Raw genomic sequence first — 20,350 nt, forward strand, 5'->3', positions numbered from 1 at the left:
GGAAAACTTGGTCTTTAAATGTGACCGGTCAAAAAAAAAAAAAAGGAAAAGTTAATAGTCGGAGATTGACTTAATTTTAATTAATGGTAAAACTGGATGGGAGACAGTTTACATATTACTTCTCATTTTAAAAAAGGGGGCAGGAAGTGTCCTCTTCTTTATATTAAATTGGTTAAATTACGGAAGAGTAAACTGGAAAGACGTTGTGCACTACTTTTTAAAACTGAAAATACATGTTCGGTAAAATAGTTATTTCGTTTCGGAGCATCTCCTTGCTGTACCAGCGAATGGCGGCGTCGGCGGAGTCGCTGCAGGGCACACTCGAGAGCGCACTGAGCCCTATGCTGCTGTGTTGTTTTTCCCCAAGTGGAGAGAGAGAAGCTACAGCTTGTGCCGAGGGCAGCGACCCCTGGCAGAGAGCAGGGGGCGACGGGCCGGGTCGCGGACCTGAAGCCTGGGCTCTCCGCGGGCCAGCTCCTACGAGTAGCACGCTGCTAGCGGCTCCGGGGGCACACGGCGGGGGCAGCGAGGGCGCCTGGGGACACCCACGGCTGCGCGGGGCGGGGCGGGGCGGCCACGAGTCGCGGGCGGATGACGCGCCGGGGTCGGTGGAGAAGCAGCCACTTCCTGACGCCGCCGGCCGGGGCCGCTCGCCGCACTCAGCGCTGGAGCTGGTATCCCGCGGCCTCCACCATGTCCCACCAGACCGGCATCCAAGGTAACGACGCTCGGCGCGGCCCGCGGGGAAGGGGCTCCCGGGAGGCCTGGCAGAGCTTGGCGGGCTGCGGGGTCGGCAGGGCCTTAGTCGAGCTCGGGGTGCGGGGAGTCGGTCTCGCGGGGCGAACCGGGCCTCTGCGCCTCTCCACGCTCCCGTTTCCCGGCTCTGCCGGCCTGTGTCCCTCCCAGCCCGGCCCGACCGCTGTCACGTTAGACAGAGCCGAAATTCAGAGGAACGAAGGAAATTGACTTCCGAGGCGGCCGAGGTGAGGGGGCGTGCCCTCCACCGCCACCAACATTAGCCTAACTTTCCCGTTTTTCATCAGGTAGGGAAGAGCTGGAACAGTGGAGGCTAGTTTTGCTGTCGAGAATCGGGGGAGTTTATTTCAGAATCCAAAAGACAGTGTTACATACTTTCATCAGAAAAAGAAAGATTCCGGAATCTTGTTCACATCAGTAAGGGTAATTCCCAAACTCTCATGCATCCTCTTCCCATAAAATAGGAACGTGAAGTATGTTTTGAGAAACCTAAGTACGGGATGTGTTTCGATCTTTTTCCTCAGGGTACTCCCCAGAGGAACTAAAAAGTCAGGTCTATGTGACTGCATTTAATCATCCTGTGCAGGCAGTTTAATGTGCAATTATGTTTGACCTCTATTAATAATTTTCTAGTTTGAAATTGGGCAGTCTAGAAGAGCTCACCTCATCAGAATCAAATAATATGTTCCGAGGTTACTCGAGATCACTTAACGAGTTCTAATACAAACCCAAACTCTTGCCTTTCCTGAGATGAACATTTGTGTGTTTTTAAAAGGTCTTTGACACCACCACCCTGACACACAGCAAAACAGATTAAACCTAAAAGCCTTATTTTATTTGTCTGTGTTAATTTTCACTTTTAAATATGTAATTATTGACTTTCATGCTTGAACCTTATAACAAGTTCTACTTAAATATAATTCTTGCTGTCAAATAAGTAGCGCAAGAACGAAATTAGAAGGAAATTTAAGCTTTGGTATGAACACAAGAATTAGGTTATTAAATATATATTTGCTCAGTGAGCTTACTCCACCTCTTTGAGAAATACAAGTTAGAGTAATAGAACCAGAGGTGTAAGATTGAATGTGTTTTATTGACTTTATCTTTAATCTAGAGAATATCTTGTATTTGCTGTTGTTTTTAATGGGAAAATTTAGAAAATGAAGTAATAAAGGAGGTGTCTGTCATAAGCTTGCAATTGGACTAAAGGAGAATGAAAGCAAGTTTTCAACATTTTCAAACACCAAAGTGTTCTTCAGAATTGTCATTTGTCCATTGTTGAGTTTGAGTAACTTCAATGTACTTACTCTAGTGTCGTTTCTGCTATGGAATTATCTGGCTAAAGCAGAAATTCGAAATTACATACTTGTAAAATATATTAAAATTTTTATATTAGTTGTGTGCAGTGTAGGTGATGTTATTATGCCTTTAAGTCCTATCATTTAAATTACTGGTAATAAGAGATTTCTACACACTTAAAAGATTTTTTCTTTGTATTGTCATTCGTTCCTTTCTCATTTAAGTAGAAAAGGTAAGTTAATACATATGTAGAAAAAAATAGCTTTACTTTTCTTTATCTTTTCCCACAGCTAGTGAAGATGTTAAAGATATCTTCGCCAGAGCAAGAAATGGAAAATACAGACTTCTGAAAATATCTATTGAAAACGGTTAGTTAAATGTTTTAAAATTTTGCTTGTCCCTGGATTATTGGGTGCCGTATTTTTAAATTTCTAAATCTTTGTCAGTGGTTTGGACCATTAATTAATGTGAAGCAAGTTCAAAGCTTGCTGTCTGAAAATTTATCAGCCTTTAAGGTAATTTGGATACTGTACACTTTGGTCAAGTCCCCATGGGCCCTTGCTTTCCTTCTGAATTCTGTAGCTAACTATCCAGGATACAGAAAGATGTTTTTCAGTGTGACGTCTTCCTCTTTTACTTTTGTGTTGCAGTTTCTGCGCCACAATCCATTTCTAATGTCAGTGCTTCCATATCTGGAATGGAAATCAGTAGACAGGTGATTATCCAAAAAAAAAAAAAAGTTACTTGTTATTCAGTAAAGTTAGTTTTGAAGTAGAAAGGAAATTTTTCAAACTCTCCCATTTTCTCTACCTGATTGTAACCTATGCTACAGAAATGATTACCTTTATATGTTCTGGGAAAGTTCTGAGGATGTAGCAAAATACAGATTGATTCTTTTAAAATAATTCTGTAAGCAGTGAAACTGGTTGGAATGGAAAATCTTTTAATACTAAGAACTTCAGGGAGATTTGAATTTGAATAATTAATGTTATAGCTACTTAATCACAAATGAGTATGTTAAAATAGTCCATTGGCCTAGTTAAGTATCTTAAAATATTTTGCTTTGGAAAAATAACTTGTTCTTTCATAAGTTGGAAGTAAATCTAATTTGCTTTTCATTTTTTGCTCATACATTAAAAATATCAGGAATAGTTTGTAAAATATGCAATGTGAGTACCACACACTTAAATATATTTATCATACAGAAACCTAAATAAAGAAGCATATTAAATGTCCAGTTAAATGAGCTCTAGTTTCTATTTTATCCTTTTTTTTTTTTTTAGCTAACTGACATCTTTAAGGAAGGAAAACACCACTATTTCCTAAGCCATTATTTTCTGTTTCTACTTGATTTTGGGAAAAGAATAAAACAAATACCTGTATCTCCCCTTAAATTAATAACTGCTAACATTTTATCCTATTTTCTTCAAGCCTTTTTTTTAATTTAATGTTTTTCTGAAATTAATCAATTCCATTTCCTGACCTCCTTTCCCTGAGGCAACTAAGTTAGGAATTTTTATGTTATTATTTTGGTTTTTATATGTATCCCTGAATAACATAGCACTGTGTTGAGTTTTCTAAGTTTACATAAATTGCATGTGTCTTTTTTCTCTAAATGTCACTTGTGAAATTAGTTTTGCTATATGGAGTGTTCATTAATTCTTTTTAAATATGAATAGAATTTTAGCATATGACTATGCCACATATTATTTATCTTTTCCCTTATTGATGAACATTTAGACTATTTCCAGTTTTCATTGGTACTATTCAGTGCTGTACATATATGCAAAAGATTCTTTATGCAGAAAAATCAGTTTTACCTGATTCTGCCAAATAACTCTTTAATCTGTAGCATTATGGCCAAATATGAGCTAAACCTGTTTTTATTTAATATTTCTTACTGTATAACTCAATGTTAATTTCAGAAATTATACTTTTGAGTGGTAGTACATCTATATAAGAACCTTTTGTTGATAATTTATAGTATAGACATTTTGAAAAATAGAAATATAATCATTATTTGGCCCTCCAACTCAACTATTATGATCATGTTTATATGTTCCTTTCATGTATTTCCATATATGTAACATTTTAACCATGCTATTTGTAAAACCTCCATACCTGTTTTTAGTATTATTTTATATTGTAAGTATTTTCTGTGTTGCCACCTGTTTCCTTTCAACTTTTTGATAGGAATAATAATGATTAGCAAATATCTATTTACAGTTCTGTTCAACATACTGTCATTTGGAATTTCAAACTATTCATGTATCTTTTTAAAAATTATTCTTCATAGAGCAACTTGTGATTGGATCATGTAGTCAACCTTCAGATTCATGGGATAAGGATTATGATTTCTTTGTTCTACCCCTGCTGGAGGAAAAACAACCATGCTATATATTATTCAGGTTAGATTCTCAGAATGCCCAGGGATATGAATGGATTTTCATTGCGTGGTCTCCAGATCATTCTCATGTAAGTTATTTTTTGTAATTCATTTAACGTTAAATGCTGGAAAGAACATTTTTTTCTAAAATGTTTCTAGGCCAAAAGAAGACAAAGAAACAATAATCGTTTCTCATGAAAAGGAACAATCATGAGGGAAAAAAACCCTTGGCTTGATAATGTGCAATCAGAGTAATATGCTAGGATTTAGAAGTCTTGCCCTTGAAATTAAAATAATTATTGATTTTAAATTTAAAATCCCGTGGCAATTTTAAAATTATTTACTGAGCAAATAATCCGAGAAGCTGGACTATGTGAAGAACACGACATCAGGACTGGAGGAAGACTCATTAACAACCTGCATTATGCAGGTGATACAACCTTGCTTGCTGAAAGTGAAGAGGACTTGACATGCTTACTGATGAACATCAAAGACTGCAGACTTCAGTATGAATTACATCTCAACATAAAGAAAAAAATCCTCACAGCTGAACCAGTAAGCAGCATCATGATACACGGAGAAAAGATTGAAGTTGTCAAAGATTTCATTTTACTTGGATTAACAATCAGTACCCACAGAAGCAGCAGTCAAGAAATCAAACGATGCATTGCATTGGACAAATCTGCTGCAAAAGACCTCTTTAAAGTATTGAAAAGCAAAGATGTCACGTTGAAGACTAAGGTGCACCTGATCCAAGCCATGGTGTTTTCAGTTGCCTCATACACATGTGAAAGCTGGACAGTGAATTAGAAAGACCAAAGAAGAATTGACAGATTTGAATTACGATGTTGGTGAAGAATGTTGAATATACCATGGACTGCCAAAAGAATGAACAAATCTGTCTTGGAAGAAGTACAGCCAGAATGCTCCTTAGAAGCAAGGATGGCGAGACTACGTCTCACATAGTTGGCACATGCTAGCAGGAGGGAGCAATCCCTGGAGAAGGACATCATGCTTGGTAAAATAGAGGGTCAGCGAAAAAGAGGAAGACCCTCAGTGAGATGGATTGACACAGTGGCTACAACCGTGGGCTAAAACATAACGATTGTGAGGATGGTACAATACTGGGCAGTTTCTTTCTGTTGTACATAGGGTCGCTGTGAGTCGGAACAGACTCATGGCACCTGTCAACAACAACGTGGGCCTCTTAAAAAAAAAAAAATTAACTGCTTTGCTCTGAGATTAATAATTATAATAATTCTAAGAGCTAATTGCACATCACATGAGTCAGAATCAACTCAATGGCAATGGGTAATTGCACATCATATTAAATATCGTTAATATTCAGCTACCTTTCAAGTAATGGGCATGCCATACAAGTATTTCTTTAGAAAAGTTGGTTAGTAGATTAAATAGAATAAAAGACATTAATATATGAATATTGCCCATTATTTTAAAGATTAATTCCTGTGTTTCTTATAGAAAAACAGTATTTTTTAAAAAGTTATCTAGATGTCTTTCTGAAAGAATCATCCCATTCTTTCTCATTGCTCACATCCTGTCTGAAAGTAATATTGTATTTGCCTATGCAGGATTATGAAATTGTTTCTGTTGGTAGTTACCTTTCGTAGTTCTTTGTAGATGCTAGCAGACTCTTTAATAATGGTGTATATTATATTTCTTTTCATCTTTGGGTACCTCATAGAATGGTGTGTGCCATAGATACACCAAGAGTATTTGATTGTTGAGCAACTTAGTTAGTAATATCTAGATTTGCTTTGAGTAAAATGTCTGTATCCAGGTTACTTCATTTCAGTGATTTTTTTCTCATCTTTTAAAGTAGTTTTTTATTCTTGAGCTCATTTTAAACTTTCAGAAATAAGGAATTTTTTAAAAGTAAGAATTTTTTCCTTTTTGAAAAATATAACTTTTACTATAAATTGAAATCTATCTTAATAGCCGTTGATATAACTACTTACATGCTCATTTTATGATTATTTCTACACACATATTTTAGCACGTTAGTGAGTTTTAGCTTTTCACAGTTTATTTTTATGTGTTTGAAGATTTTAATAAATTCAACATGTGCTTTTATAATTGTTTGTTTTCATCTATAAACTAAGTAAACTTTCACAACTATATAGGTTCGTCAAAAAATGCTGTATGCAGCAACAAGAGCAACTCTGAAAAAGGAGTTTGGAGGTGGCCACATTAAAGATGAAGTATTTGGGACAGTAAAGGTACAAAACTTATGTATTTATTTGGATCCGGTATGTTGTAATTAAAATAGTTAAAGAAGAATTCCTAGGTAATGGGTAAGTAATAAATAATACGAATACAGATTAATCTGTAAGCGTAAGAATAAGAGAAAATATTATTATATTTAATATGATATGCAACTTTACAAATGAATGTGCAACTTTGAATTTATTAATTTGTATCTATTTGACATAATAAGTGATACTGAAACATTACACTTATACTTTTAAAATATGGTATACTTGTTGTTAATCCATAGATCAAAGACTTCAAAAACTGAAATACACCTTTTAAAAAAAAAACCTGTTGCAGTTGAACCGATTCTTACTCATAACAACCCTATAGGACAGAGCTGAGCTGCCCCATAGGGTTTCCAAGGAGCAGCTGGTGGATTTAAATTGCTGACTTTTTGGTTAGCAGCCGAGCCCTTAACATATACCTTAGAGATCATCTGGTTCAACCCCTTCATCTAATTCAAAATTTTCATTTGAAGGATGGGGAGATAGACTTAGAAAAGTGTGAAGCTGCTTGAGAGAGATTGTATTTTAGATATCTTGAACATTTATACCCATATTCTAGAAGCAGTAACTATATTAAGCCAAAAGATTGAGGCAGGTAAATTAATTGATAAAGTAATTAATTGAGATAGTCAATTAAGATAAATTAGTTAAGTTAAAGAATTCTTTGTCACAACATTTATATGGTAAATATCTGTATTTATACACATACACTTAAATTAAGAAAATTGAAATATATTTTTTGAGCAGTTGCAGTTTTTTTCAGAACTTTTATTCTGATTCAGAAAGTAATATAACCTTGTAAATAGAGCACAAGACTTGATGGAGATACATTGTTCGTTCACCATTAATTGTGAGATCAAGTCACTTCTGTGAGGTTTGGTGTTCCAAACCACAAAGTTATGGTGATAAGTATTTTTTTTTCCTTTAAATATAAGAAGTATAATAATTTTCTATAAATAATTATAGAAAAATTACATAAATCATTATAGTACAGAATTCGCAATCTGAATTTGTTGATTATTTAGAAATGATGGGACAGGCTTCCCCAGCAGGTTAATTATAATTGTCCTGTAGACTTGAAGCATGACCAGGTTCATGATGTAACTGACACCCCACCAGCAAATGCACAGAAAAGATTTAGTCATTATAAAACTTTAGGAAATGAAGAGTGGACACTCTTCGTATAAACTTTTGAAACCTATACAATAGGAGAGTTAAAGATTAAGAAAAGATGGTAAAATTCTTAAAGCCAAAATGCCCTCACTGAGATGTTACTTGTAGACAGGAACTGATTAACAGTGCATTTCTGTACTTACAGGAAGATGTATCACTACATGGATATAAAAAATATTTGCTATCACAATCTTCCCCTGCCCCGTTGACTGCAGCTGAGGAAGAATTACGACAGATTAAAATTAATGAGGTAAATTATAGCTTTGAAACACTTAGAAGATTTGAACATGTTTGAAAATATCATTAATAGATGTTGAGAGATAACTAGAGAATAAAGGAGTGAGAGAGCTTATTCTGCTTAGTTTAGAAACAAGACTATGTGTTTAATGTGTTTTCAGAAAAAAGAAGTTAAAAATGAATATTAAACTTCCTATCAATTTCATAAATTGCTTTCTCCACTGTTTATAATGTGCGTGTCAGAATAAGAATAGTAAATATTCCTTTTGGGAGTACAGTTGTTTTTAACTTTGTACTTTGAATAGGAAAAATGTGTTACTCATTTGATGTAAAGAATATTATATCTAATTAGATTGTCTGAAGCAGGTTATTTTGTTATTTCAGAGACAAGATGACAAAAGGGTAAAGTATAAATGCTATAGGATGTTTAGGATTTGTAGAAGGTCTAGAAATTAGCTTCAGTGAACACTACTATATATATATAAACAACATAGTTATTTGAGTAGTTGTTTATCATATTAAAGTCAATACATTTCAGACATAGTTTATCATATTTTCAATTATCTAATTAAGAGTCAGAATAGCTACTGTATTTCTACTGAGATTTTAAAGAAAAGAACAAGTTGCAGAAACCCCTAATAGAGGAAATCGGTCTGGAAAGTGGTTGAAAATTTTTTAATATTAACCTGGTAGCAAGGATCTATCATTATATTATTTTAACTTGAGTTATTTGAGTAGGACTTTTTATGGATTTTTTTTTACAAGCTTGATAGTTTGTTTTATTCTTTGCAATCAGAACCCAGAGGATCATATTGGGGTATGCATTTGCATATATTCTATGATGTTTCATTATCCGATATCATTTATGCTGTAGAATCTCCATTCATTTTTTTTTTTTAATTAAAATTCCTATTTGACTTTCTGTTGCAACACTGCAAATGAGACCCTGTACTAGCTATTCTTTATCAAATATATACAGATCTTCAACTTGTGCATTGAAAGCTTTCTTGAAGTATCCTTCCCCTTCCGGTACCTGTGCATCTACATTCTTCGTAAAGAAAGCTCCATGTCTGGAACTTCTGCAGTCGTATAACTTGTTGAGCTGTATTGTGTATTTGTATACTGTTTGTACTCCTTTCAATTCAGTGCATGGTATTTGTGTTGCATTTTATGTCCAAAAGAACAAAGTAAAGCTTTATAAATATTGTATGTGTATCACACTGTTCATAATTTTTTTATCAAGTTTTGTAATTAATGTTATAATCTGATAACAGTTTAAAGAGCTTATGTATCTCATTGAAATTTTCCCAAACCTAAACATAAGCAACACCACACTACCACTGCACACTCATTTAAACCTTCACTCAGAACATTTTCATGAAGATATGTCCTGCACCCTGCATGTTGACAAAGTGCTAGCAGGACCATGAACAATGTGAAAAAGAATTTGTTTTTTAAGTTTATAGTATTTTAAGTGTTTCTTTAATGACATACAGGTTGGGCAAGTGTTAAATGATGTTTACTCATAGAGACTGGGTTTTTTTATTATCTTTGCCATATGACACTGCTAAATGCTAAAACCTTACCAGTAAATTAAATATCCTATCATATTTAGGTACAAACTGATGTGAGTGTGGACACTAAGCATCAAACACTACAAGGAGTAGCATTTCCTATTTCTCGAGAAGCTTTTCAAGCTTTGGAAAAATTGAGTAACAGGCAGCTCAACTACGTGCAATTGGTAAGAGACAAGTAATGATTATTTTGAAATGTCTGTTCTTACTGTATGGCTTGTATCAGGTTTTATTTTTAACCAATTTTGAATTTTTTTTTTCAAATTACAAAAGAAATGTGTGTTCTTTTGAAAAGTCAAATAATACAGAACGGTGTGAGTTCCCCTTATCTCCTAGTTTATTATATATTTTTTAAATGAATTCTGTATATCTGTTTTAATGAATGTTTTCTTATTGACAGGAAATAGATATAAAAAATGAAATTATAATTTTGGCAGACACTACAAATACAGAACTAAAAGATTTGCCAAAGAGGATTCCTAAGGATTCAGCACGTTACCATTTCTTTCTGTATAAACATTCCCATGAAGGAGACTATTTGGAGTCCATAGGTATATGATATGTTGTTTTTAACATGCTACTTCCAGTTTGCTTATTCATATTTCAGCACTATATCTTTATTGATTTCTTGTCTAGAGAGCTTAGATGTTTTATGAGGCTTAATACTTTCTTTAATTGATATGCTACTAATTTTATTTTTTATTTTAATTTACAGTTTTTATTTATTCAATGCCTGGGTACACATGCAGTATAAGAGAACGGATGCTGTATTCTAGCTGCAAGAGTCCTCTGCTAGAAATTGTAGAAAGACAGCTACAAATGGATGTAATTAGAAAGGTAGACCTATTTTAAAATTTTCAGTTTTTGCTAGATTTTTCTTGTCTTTTCCATGTAGCTCATGATGTATTGTGATTTAGAAACAAAGTAGATGTATATTTCTCTTGTTCATGTCATGAACTCTTAGGATCTCTGTTACTCTGGGTACCTGGGGATGACCTGCCATGACCTCGATCTCCTTATAGATATGGTAGCCACAAGCCACGTGTGGTTATTTAAATTTAAGTATAGATGAATTGAAATTAAATAAAATATAAAAATCCAGTTCCTTAATTGCACTAGCCACATTTCAGGTGCTCAATAGCCACATGTGGCTAGTGACTGTTGGACAATATAGAGTTTACAGAACATTCCCATCATTGTGGAAAGTTCTGTTGGATGGTGCTGCTAGAGCTGCATACATGTGATTGTTTCTGGACTCTTATGTTAAAAAGGACCTACAGTCTGCATTTATAACTGTGAATCATAGGATGGTTGAGAATCTTACTAGTTGTTGGGGATGGAGGGAAAGGGTGTAAATATTTGAATTTTGGGAGCTAAGCTACCAATTTCCTTAACTTAAATTTTTTTTAATACAGATGAGGCGTGGGAAAAGATAAGATTTATTCTTGAGCCCTTTAACACTTCAAACTACCAGTGTTTGAAGTACTGAATGCTTCAAACTTTTTAAGTTCCTGAGAATCACCTTAGCATGACATTTTATAGCAGCAGTCGGCTAACTTTTTCTACAAAGGGCCAAACAGTAAATAGTTTGGACCTTGCCAGACCATATGTGGTCTCTGTTGTATATTCTTCATTTTAATTTTTATTTTTTTACAACTCTTAAAAAATGTAAAAGAAATTCTTAACTTGGGCAGAATTTCGCCTGTAGATCATAGTTTGCTGACCCCTGTTATAGAGTGATTTCAAGTGATGAAGAGGCCATGAGTAATATTTCTTTAATATATAGCTGAATGTAAAAATGGTGTGGTGGGGGCACCTGACCTCCTCTAACTTCATGAGGGGGAGAGAGAATCACTATCAACATCAGGCCAAGGCTGACTGCTATGAAGTGGACGTCAAACATATCTCTAGCCTCCAACCTTTTTACCAGTTCTGATACCATCTGTCCCTCTCACGGCACACTCTATTTCTCTTCTGGGTTCAATAATTTGTTGCAGTGGCCACACAGAACTTGTAGACCATACTTACGATTATGGGATTTATTAGGGAAATAACAGGTTACAATTCAGGATCAGCAACAACTCAGTCAGGACAGCCTCTTCACAGCCATGCCCTCAGGCAGCTCTCTCTGGCCCTCAGCCCCTCGGCCCCTGCCCTGCTCGGGCAAGTGTTACAAAGCTCTTTAGCTCTACCAGTAAGTGCCCGGAGATACCCCACTCTGCCAGTAAGCCTCCTGCCTGAAGGCACTCAGCTCTCTTGCTCCATGGGTTGGCACGCCCACTACAGGCACCATGCTCTGTGGGACGGGAAGCCCTCCGCACTGTCTTGCACTGGTTTCCTGGTTCTGCTGCCGCTATTTCTCTTTGGCCACTTTTCACTGTTTCGTTTCATCTCTGGTGTTAACGGCTCTCTCTCTGTCTCCTGGGTCTAGAAGGTTCTCAGCACAGGGGCCCCAGATCCAAAGGATGCGCTTCATTCCTAACTCTTCTTGGAGGTAGTTAGGTCCCCTCTTTCCGCCTCTGGGATGGCTCACTTTAAGCCTAGCAGGATGGCAAAACTGACCAGTCCCTCTTGTTAGGGCTCCATATGCCTTATTTGCACGGTCCCACCCCTGCAAGGGTTTTGGGCACCTTATTTGTGGGCCACAAGCACCTTATTTGTGTAGTCCCACACAATAATTGGGTGGGAAGTACAAGACCGTGGTGAGGAAGGCCATATAAAAGCGATCGATCACACCGCACTGACTAACTTGAGAATATAGTGATGGCTTCTACTTTTAAACATTATTTAAATTAAAGCAGTAAGAGAAACCAAATAGGAAGCAGCTGTAGCTGATTATTCAAACAACTCATGTAGCCTCTACCCCTCAGAAAAAAAATGAAACTACTTATATATGATGCTGATTTTCTCTTGCTGGAATGGGTATTCTGTCTTTATTTATGAGCATTCATATTCATTTCACACCTGAAAACTGACTTGCTTATATAAGGTTTTGAATGTTGTGTGTGCTTTTTATATTGCCTTAAACTGTTAATCTTGTCTTTTATAGATCGAGATAGATAATGGGGATGAATTGACTGCAGACTTCCTTTATGAAGAAGTACACCCCAAGCAGCATGCACATAAGCAGAGGTTTGCAAAACCAAAAGGTCCTGCAGGAAAAAGAGGAATTCGAAGATTAATTAGGGGTCCAGCTGAAACTGAAGCCACTACTGATTAAAATGATTATATTAAACATTACAATACTAGTTTTTTAAAAGTACAGCTTTTAGTACAGGAGAACTGAAATCATTCCATGTTGATATATAGTAAGGAAAAAATTGTAATTTTTAAAAGGTAGCACTTTTCACTTCTGTGTGTTTTTAAAATTAATGTTATGGAAGACTCACGATTTCTATTTTGATTTAAAGCTAGAAAAGGATTCAACATAATATGTTTAATTCTGATACACTGTTCTCATAGAGTGATGAGTCCACACTTTCACATAATTCTTAAAATTTTATAGTTGGGCTAATTCCAGAAAGTCTAATGTCTCAAAGTAGGATATGCTTATTACTTTTTAGTAAGACATTTGAATTTTTTTTTTTTTTTAAGAGAGAAATACCTTAAAATATTCATTCTACTTTAATGGGTATGTTAAGGACCAGGGTGCATTATTTTCTAAGGTGAAAATTTAGTGTGCCTAGGACAAGGTGGAAAGTTGTTTATCCTGAGGAATAATGCTAATTGTCAGACTGTGGTATCATGTCTGCAACTTTTAGAAACAGTGCTTTATTGCAGCAGTGTTTTCTATTTGGCTTTTTTTTTTTTTAATGGCATTGAAATTTTAGAAGATAGCTCATTCTGAAACCTTAAGGGTACCAGATATTTTCTGCAGGATTTCTGATGGCATTGAAAGACATGTTTTAACAGCCTTAGTAACTTCTCTTTTCTAGTGCATTAAACAAATTTTCATTTTAAAAGTAAGCCATTTCATTATAAGTACTATGAGGCGAAATTATTTGTTCATGTTGAATTTTAAAATATCATTCAAAAGCAAACAAAACTAGTCAAAAATGTTGGAAAAGTTTTATACATTAAGATTGGATTTTTTTCCTCCAAAACGGTATGTTTATCGGCACATTTCACTTTTGAGCAAATACTCAGATTTAATAAAATTTTAAAATCATGTATTTATCAGCTTAAAATAGATAAAAACTTAGCTTAAGAATTTTGTTTTAATTTATATCTTATTTTGAAACACACTTAACTCTTTGCTAAAGCTCTGCATTTCCGGTTACAATTTAGAGACATTTTGAGCCTCGTTTTTCTTTGATACTTGAAATAGAGGGAGGTAGAACACTTCATCATGTTAAACCTGCTGCAAGAGCCAGAACTTTGAGTAGTTGTTTTCCAAATGAACTGAGGGGATCCAGAATTTGGATTTTTTTTTTTTTTTAATTGTACTTTAGATGAAGGTTTACAGAACAAATATTTCTCATTAAACAGTTAGTACACATACTGTTTCATGACAGTGGTTAACAACCCCAGGACATGTCAACGCTGTCCCTTCTCAGCCTTGGGTTCCCTATTACCAACCTTCCTGACCTCTCCTGCCACTGTTGTGCCCCATTAGTCTCATTTTGTTTTATGAGGCTGTCTAGTCTTTGGCTGAAGGGTGAACCTAAGGAGTGACTTCATTACTGAGCTAAAAGGGTGTCCAGGGGCCATACTCTCGGGGTTTCTCCAGTCTCTGTCAGGCCAGTAAGTTTGGTCTGTTGTTGTGAGTTAGAATTTTGTTCTATATTTTTTCCAGCTCTGTCCGGGACCAGAATTTGGTATTTTTTTATCTAAATTAGATGCTGCATAAAACAACTACCAGACATGCAGATTTCACAGTATAAAATATGAAGCATTCATTTCTAAACCTTATTACCTAAGGTAATATATGCACCTTTTGAAATCCAATGTGTGTTCAAGTAAGTAAAGCATATTAGAATTACAGGTTGACAGATTTTTTTTTCTTCAAGTAGATTAACGGTATTTGTGTGGGGTTTTGTTTGTTTACAAATAATCAGACTATAATATTTAAACATGCAAATTAATTGACAGCAATGTTGCACATGTTTACTAAATATATACTTTAAGCTGTTCCATGGGTGCCCACAGTCACACATACACACACATTACTGCATTGAGAACTTTGGAGCTATGTTGCAGACAATAGCTGCAGCTGTTATTTTCAGTCAGGAAATTACGATGATATAAAATAATTCAATAGTGAATGTTACTCTGCACCATCCATGTGCAGTTTTAAATTCCACTACACTACATGGAAGTAAATGGACATTCCAGAATATAGATGTGATTATATAATCTTAAACTAATTATTAAACCAATGATTGCTGAAAATCAGTGATGCATTTGTTTTAGCGTATAACTCATTGTTTACAATGTTCTCAATAAATTTATATAGTAGTGAATTACATGCCTTCTGTGTACATTTTATAAGTGCATTTTATATCACAATAAAAATTTTTTCTCTTTAAGTTTTATATGTTCTAAGTTGGTTTTCTACTGTAATCTTTTTTTTAAAAAAAATGGATAATTCTGCATAATTCAACATGAAGTGATAGGTTAAAAATCTTAATTCATTTATTAGCTTAAGTCCAAAAAGGTTTTTAAGTAGTTAATAATGTATATGTGTGTGTGTGTGTGTGTGTGTGTGCATGTATATATATATCTATTACGTTGGAAACCTGAGCCAAGAAGAGTTGGACAATAGCGTTCTTAATTTAGATGAGAGCTTTCCCACTGCTGTAGCAATAATAAAAATGTGATGAGTTACACAGTTCACACTCTGATAGAAGCACTCCAGTATGACAGGAATAATCAACTTGGCAATACATTCGTAAGAGACATCCAACATATTGAATGTGTTCCTACTGTGTGCAAGTCAATATCAAATGGACCATTTTCTATTAGGGCTTTATTATGAAGTGAATGTCTTCGGTAGCAGTTTTACAAAAGATGCAATATCTTTAAAAGGGCTGATTTTAAAAGCTGAAGAGTGTTATATTAAAAATTCAAGTTATCTGAGGGATTTCTACTCAGAGCTAAAATAATGTCCCTGAGGTTAACACTGTAAGTAATTTAGTGTGTATCTTTTCACACATCTTATACATCGTAAGAACAGGAGGTTCTAGAAGCAGCAGCCAAGAAACTAAGTTGCTAAGGGCAAAAGTTAGTTCTAGGATCAACCAACGATGAGGCTCTGATAAACCTCACACGTTTTGGCCAGAGATCTGAAGAGCTGTCCACCAAAAGGGTGAATGGGATATAAAATAGATTGTCAGACTAGATTACAAAAAAACTACATGCTGTTTACAAGAGATAGATTTAAGACATAAGGATAAAGAATGTGATAAACACTAACCAAAAGAAAGATGGTTTTATTAGTCAAGTAGACTTTAAGTCAGAAAAGATTAAGTAAAGGATTCTCCATAATGATAAAAGTTCAGTTCACCAAGAAGCTATGACAATTATATGTAAGCAAAATTAGACAAAGTCACAAAGGAGAAATGGAAAATCCATAAAGTGAAAGATTTTAAAAACCTCGGTAACAGAAAAGGAAGATAAAAATCAGTAAAGGTATAGAATATTCGAACAGTACAATTAGTTTGACCTAAGGAATATGCATACAGAACTGCAGAAAACACACTTTTCAAGCACAGATGGAACATTAAAAATTGAGTATATACTGAGCCACAAAGCAAATAACTGAAATCACAGGATATGTTCTCCAATTACAGCGCCACTGAGCTAGAAACGAATAACAAAAAGTTTACTAGAAAATTCTGTGTATTTGGAAATTAAAAAGCATACCTCTAAATAACCCATGTAACGAAGAACTCACAATGGAAATGAGAAAGTACTTGGAACTCAATGATATAAAAAAATTCTATATATCAAAACTTCGGGAACGTAGCTAAAATCATGCTTAGAGAAACATTTATAAAAACCTTGTATCTATATTTACATATTGGAAAGAAAATAAGGCCACAAATTAATGAACTGGGAATTCATCTCAAAAAGTTAGAAAAAAAAAACAATATAAACACAAAGAAGGAAATAAAAGACCAAAGAAGAGCAGAAATAGATGAAAATAGAATTTAAGCATAAAACCAAAACCAAATGCATTGCCCATCAAGTCGATTCCGACTCACAGCGATCCTACAGGACAGAGTAGAACTGCCCTGTAGGGTTTCCAAGAAGCAGCTGGTGGATTCAAACTGCTGACCCTTTGATTAGCAGCCAAATGCTTAACCACTGCGCACCAGGGCAAAGCTGGTTCTTTGAAAAGGTCAATGAAATAGAGAAGCTCCTGGTGAGACATAGAGAAAGAGGTAGAGACAGAGACACAAGCAGGAAAGAGGAAGGAGGAGTGGAGTGAGAGAATGAGAACGCAGATAATGTCAGGAATGAAAAAGGGGACATCACTGAAGACCATGCAGCTCATAAGAGTGTATCTATTATAAACAACATGATACAACAAATTGGGAAATTTGGATGAAACGGACACATTCTTAGGACAAAAACAACCATAAAAAATATTTAAAAATCTGAAACATCATATAATTGTTAAAGAAATTGAACCAGCAATTAAAACTTTGCCACGAAGATAACTCCCAGCCCAGACAGCTTACTAGGGAATTCTACCTAACAAATAATAACACCAATTTTACACATACTATTCCAGAGAATAGGAACAGAGGGAATACTTCCCATAATATGATCATTTTTTGAAGCCTGCATAACCTTGATAGCAAACCTGACAAGGATTTAGCATAAAGTAAAATTACAGGACAATCTCTTTCATGGACACAGATCCAAAAATCTTAAATATCATTTGAATTGAGTAGTATATCAAAAAGATAGGATGATGCAGCCAAGTTGGATATCTTTCGCCAGACAAGTAAGTTTGGTTTAACATTAAAAAATAAATCAATGTATTTCACCACATTAACAGAATAAAGAAGAAAAATCACATGATTATTTCAATAAACGAAGAAAAACTGTTTGAAAAAGGCTCAACAATCATTTGTGATTAAAAAATATCTAAGAAAATATCTGTCACATAAAACACTCACAGCAACTCAGGAGTGTGAGTCAGAATCAACTCAGTGGCAACAGGTTTGGTTTGGTTTTTAATCTGGAACACAATATTTCTTCTTCCAGGATCGTGGTAGAAACTTAGTGACAAAGTCTTATTCTTGGCTCATTGCTGACCCAAAGGACTTCTGATAACACATGCTACAACAAATAAAGCCTGATTCAGTTTATGTTTTTTATTTTCTTTTTTCTAAGTTACAGTACACGCTAGTCATTCTTCTCTGAGGCTACACACTGGTGGCCTTTGTTTGAACTTGGGTGTTGTCAAAGTTTCTTAGCCAGGGGAATCTCTACAGCAATATAGTTTTAATGCTTCTGTAATACTTAACACTAACTGATCTTATTTATTTGTGTATTATTGAGGCAGACGGCCTCAGAGCCCAACCTTCTAAGAGACACCTGCTCTGGCTTATCCTCCTACACTGAGCAGAATAGGCTGCACGTTCTTCTGAAATTGTCCTTGAGAAGATAACCACAAAACGGGCCATAGATGGTCCTCAACCTGCCTCTAGATGGAGATTTAATATGCTAATATAAAAAAAAAACCTTTCTCCATCCCAGAAAATTGAACCCTTGTCTAAAAAACTGCCTAGTCATCCCCAAGCTCTGAGCACCTGCATGAAGTTCAATCCTAAATATTCATGATGAATTTACATTTCTTGTCTGCTCTCTGTAAAAGCCCACCTCCCCAAGCTGCCTGTGAACAGTCTTAGAGACAGCTGCCCTGATTGCTCCTTTCCTTGTGCAACAAAATAAAAGCGCCTTTCTACTCCCACCTTGGCCCTTGTTTATTGGCTGTAACAAGTCATGCTGAGCAGAACCTGGGGTTTCTACCCGGCAACATTTCTGGCCAGCCAGCCAGGGTCATTGCTTGGTTCCTGAGACGGGCCATGCCAGGGATGCCGCCTGACTTCTGGCACCGCTGAGAGAGTTCTCCAGGAGACCTCAGGGCAGTCCTAAAGGCCGACCTCCCTCAGATTCAACAGCGACTTCATGAGAGACATGAAACACGCCTAAGGTTATTTGGTAAGTACCTAGGTAAGGCCTTAAAAGAGTCCCAAGAAGTGGGAGTATTGACCATTGAGGGCGTAAAAGGTTCTAGGTTTGGTAAGTAACAGGGTAATTCCTAGGTAAGGCCTTACAAGAGTCCCAAGAAGCGGGAGTATTGACCATTCAGGGCATAAAAAGCTCTAGATACCTGTTGGTACACCGAATTAGGTTGTGTAAATGTGTAAGTGTGTGTGTGTCCAGAAAGTAAGGAACGTTCAAAAGATCCTGGAATGCAGCCCACTAAGATGCATCTTTAAAAACTGGAAATATTTCGGGTCAGACCCTATGAAAAAGAAAAAAAATGATTTTCTTTTGTAACTCCGCATGGCCTCAATATGAACTGACAGATAAAAAAAGAAAATAACCAGCAAGTTGGTCTCTAAATTATACTATCTTCCAACTTGATCTTTTGTATACTAGTGAGGGTAAATGAGATGAAAAATATTATGTGAAAACTTTCATAACTCTGTATCAGAACAAAGAGTTACAGAAAAATGTAAAAGCTTAGTTCAGAAAGGGACTGATAACCCACAACAGCCAGTCCTCCTTCCTGACCCTGAAAAGGATTGTCAGGGGACCCTAGAGGCGGAGGACACCTAATTAATTAGTAGTCCACCAGTTATCAGGCCACTCCCAGCCACTTCTCCACCATGTCACTCACTTCCTCTAAGTTGTTTTGCAGACCCTCTGCAGAGCTCCGGATGGATCCAGATCTAACTGGCTCACAGGGGTCAGACACGCGGACAACAGACAAAGATGACTGACAGACAAACCTGGGACACAACACACGCTCAGAAACACGAGAGAACTCATGCCAGGGAGTGAAAGACTCATGTCAAAGAACCAAAATCAACATCTGGCTCAATTGGCATAACACAGTTTATAAAGACAATGTTCTACATTGTACCTTGGTGAGTAGCATCTGGGATCTTAAAAGCCTGTGAGCAGCCATCTAGGATACTCTACTGGTTTCATCCCTTCAGGAGCAAGGGAGAGTGAAGAGAACAGGATACAAGGAAAGGATTAGTCCAAAGGACTAATGGACCACAGCTACCAAGGCCTCCAACGGACTGAGTCCAGTGCAGCTGGATGGTGCCCAGCTACCACCACTGACTGCTCTGACCGGGATCACGGCAGAGGGTTCTGGACAGAGCTGGAGAAGGATGTAGAACAAAATTCTAACTCACAAAAAAAAAGACCATATTTACTGGCCTAAAGGAGACTGGAGAAACCCCGAGAGTATGGCCCCCAAACACCCCTTTAGCTCAGTGGGGAAGTTATCTCCGAGGTTCACCGTTCAGCCTGGGAGTGGACAGCCCCATAAAATCAAATGGGACTAATGAGGTACAGCAGTCCAGGGACAAGGGCCAGAAGGCAGAAAGGGACAAGGAAGCTGGTGATAGGGAACCCAAGGTTGAGTAAGGATAGTGTTGATGTGTTGTGAG

General features: G+C 36.2%; 1 protein-coding gene across 1 annotated transcript; it reads left to right on the forward strand.

Annotated features, from left to right (window-relative positions):
- Window positions 1–603: 603 nt before the first annotated feature.
- On the forward strand, window positions 604–15,232 carry TWF1 (twinfilin actin binding protein 1). Its single transcript, XM_004384563.2, has 9 exons — window positions 604–718; window positions 2,346–2,423; window positions 4,352–4,530; window positions 6,586–6,681; window positions 8,039–8,143; window positions 9,746–9,871; window positions 10,105–10,255; window positions 10,420–10,541; window positions 12,754–15,232. The coding sequence occupies exons 1-9, from the start codon at window positions 694–696 to the stop codon at window positions 12,922–12,924; spliced, it is 1,053 nt and encodes a 350-aa protein (XP_004384620.2). The 5' UTR covers window positions 604–693; the 3' UTR covers window positions 12,925–15,232.
- Window positions 15,233–20,350: the final 5,118 nt, after the last annotated feature.

This window comes from Trichechus manatus, unplaced genomic scaffold (genome assembly GCF_000243295.1).
Source record: "Trichechus manatus latirostris isolate Lorelei unplaced genomic scaffold, TriManLat1.0 scaffold00123, whole genome shotgun sequence".
Lineage (NCBI taxonomy): Eukaryota > Metazoa > Chordata > Mammalia > Sirenia > Trichechidae > Trichechus > Trichechus manatus.

Coding starts and splice junctions, on each gene's coding strand:
- TWF1 (XM_004384563.2), top strand. CDS start 694: ATGTCCCACCAGACCGGCATCCAAG. Junction 9,872..10,104: donor AGCTCAACTACGTGCAATTG/GTAAGAGACAAG, acceptor TCTTATTGACAG/GAAATAGATATAAAAAATGA. Junction 10,542..12,753: donor AAATGGATGTAATTAGAAAG/GTAGACCTATTT, acceptor TGTCTTTTATAG/ATCGAGATAGATAATGGGGA.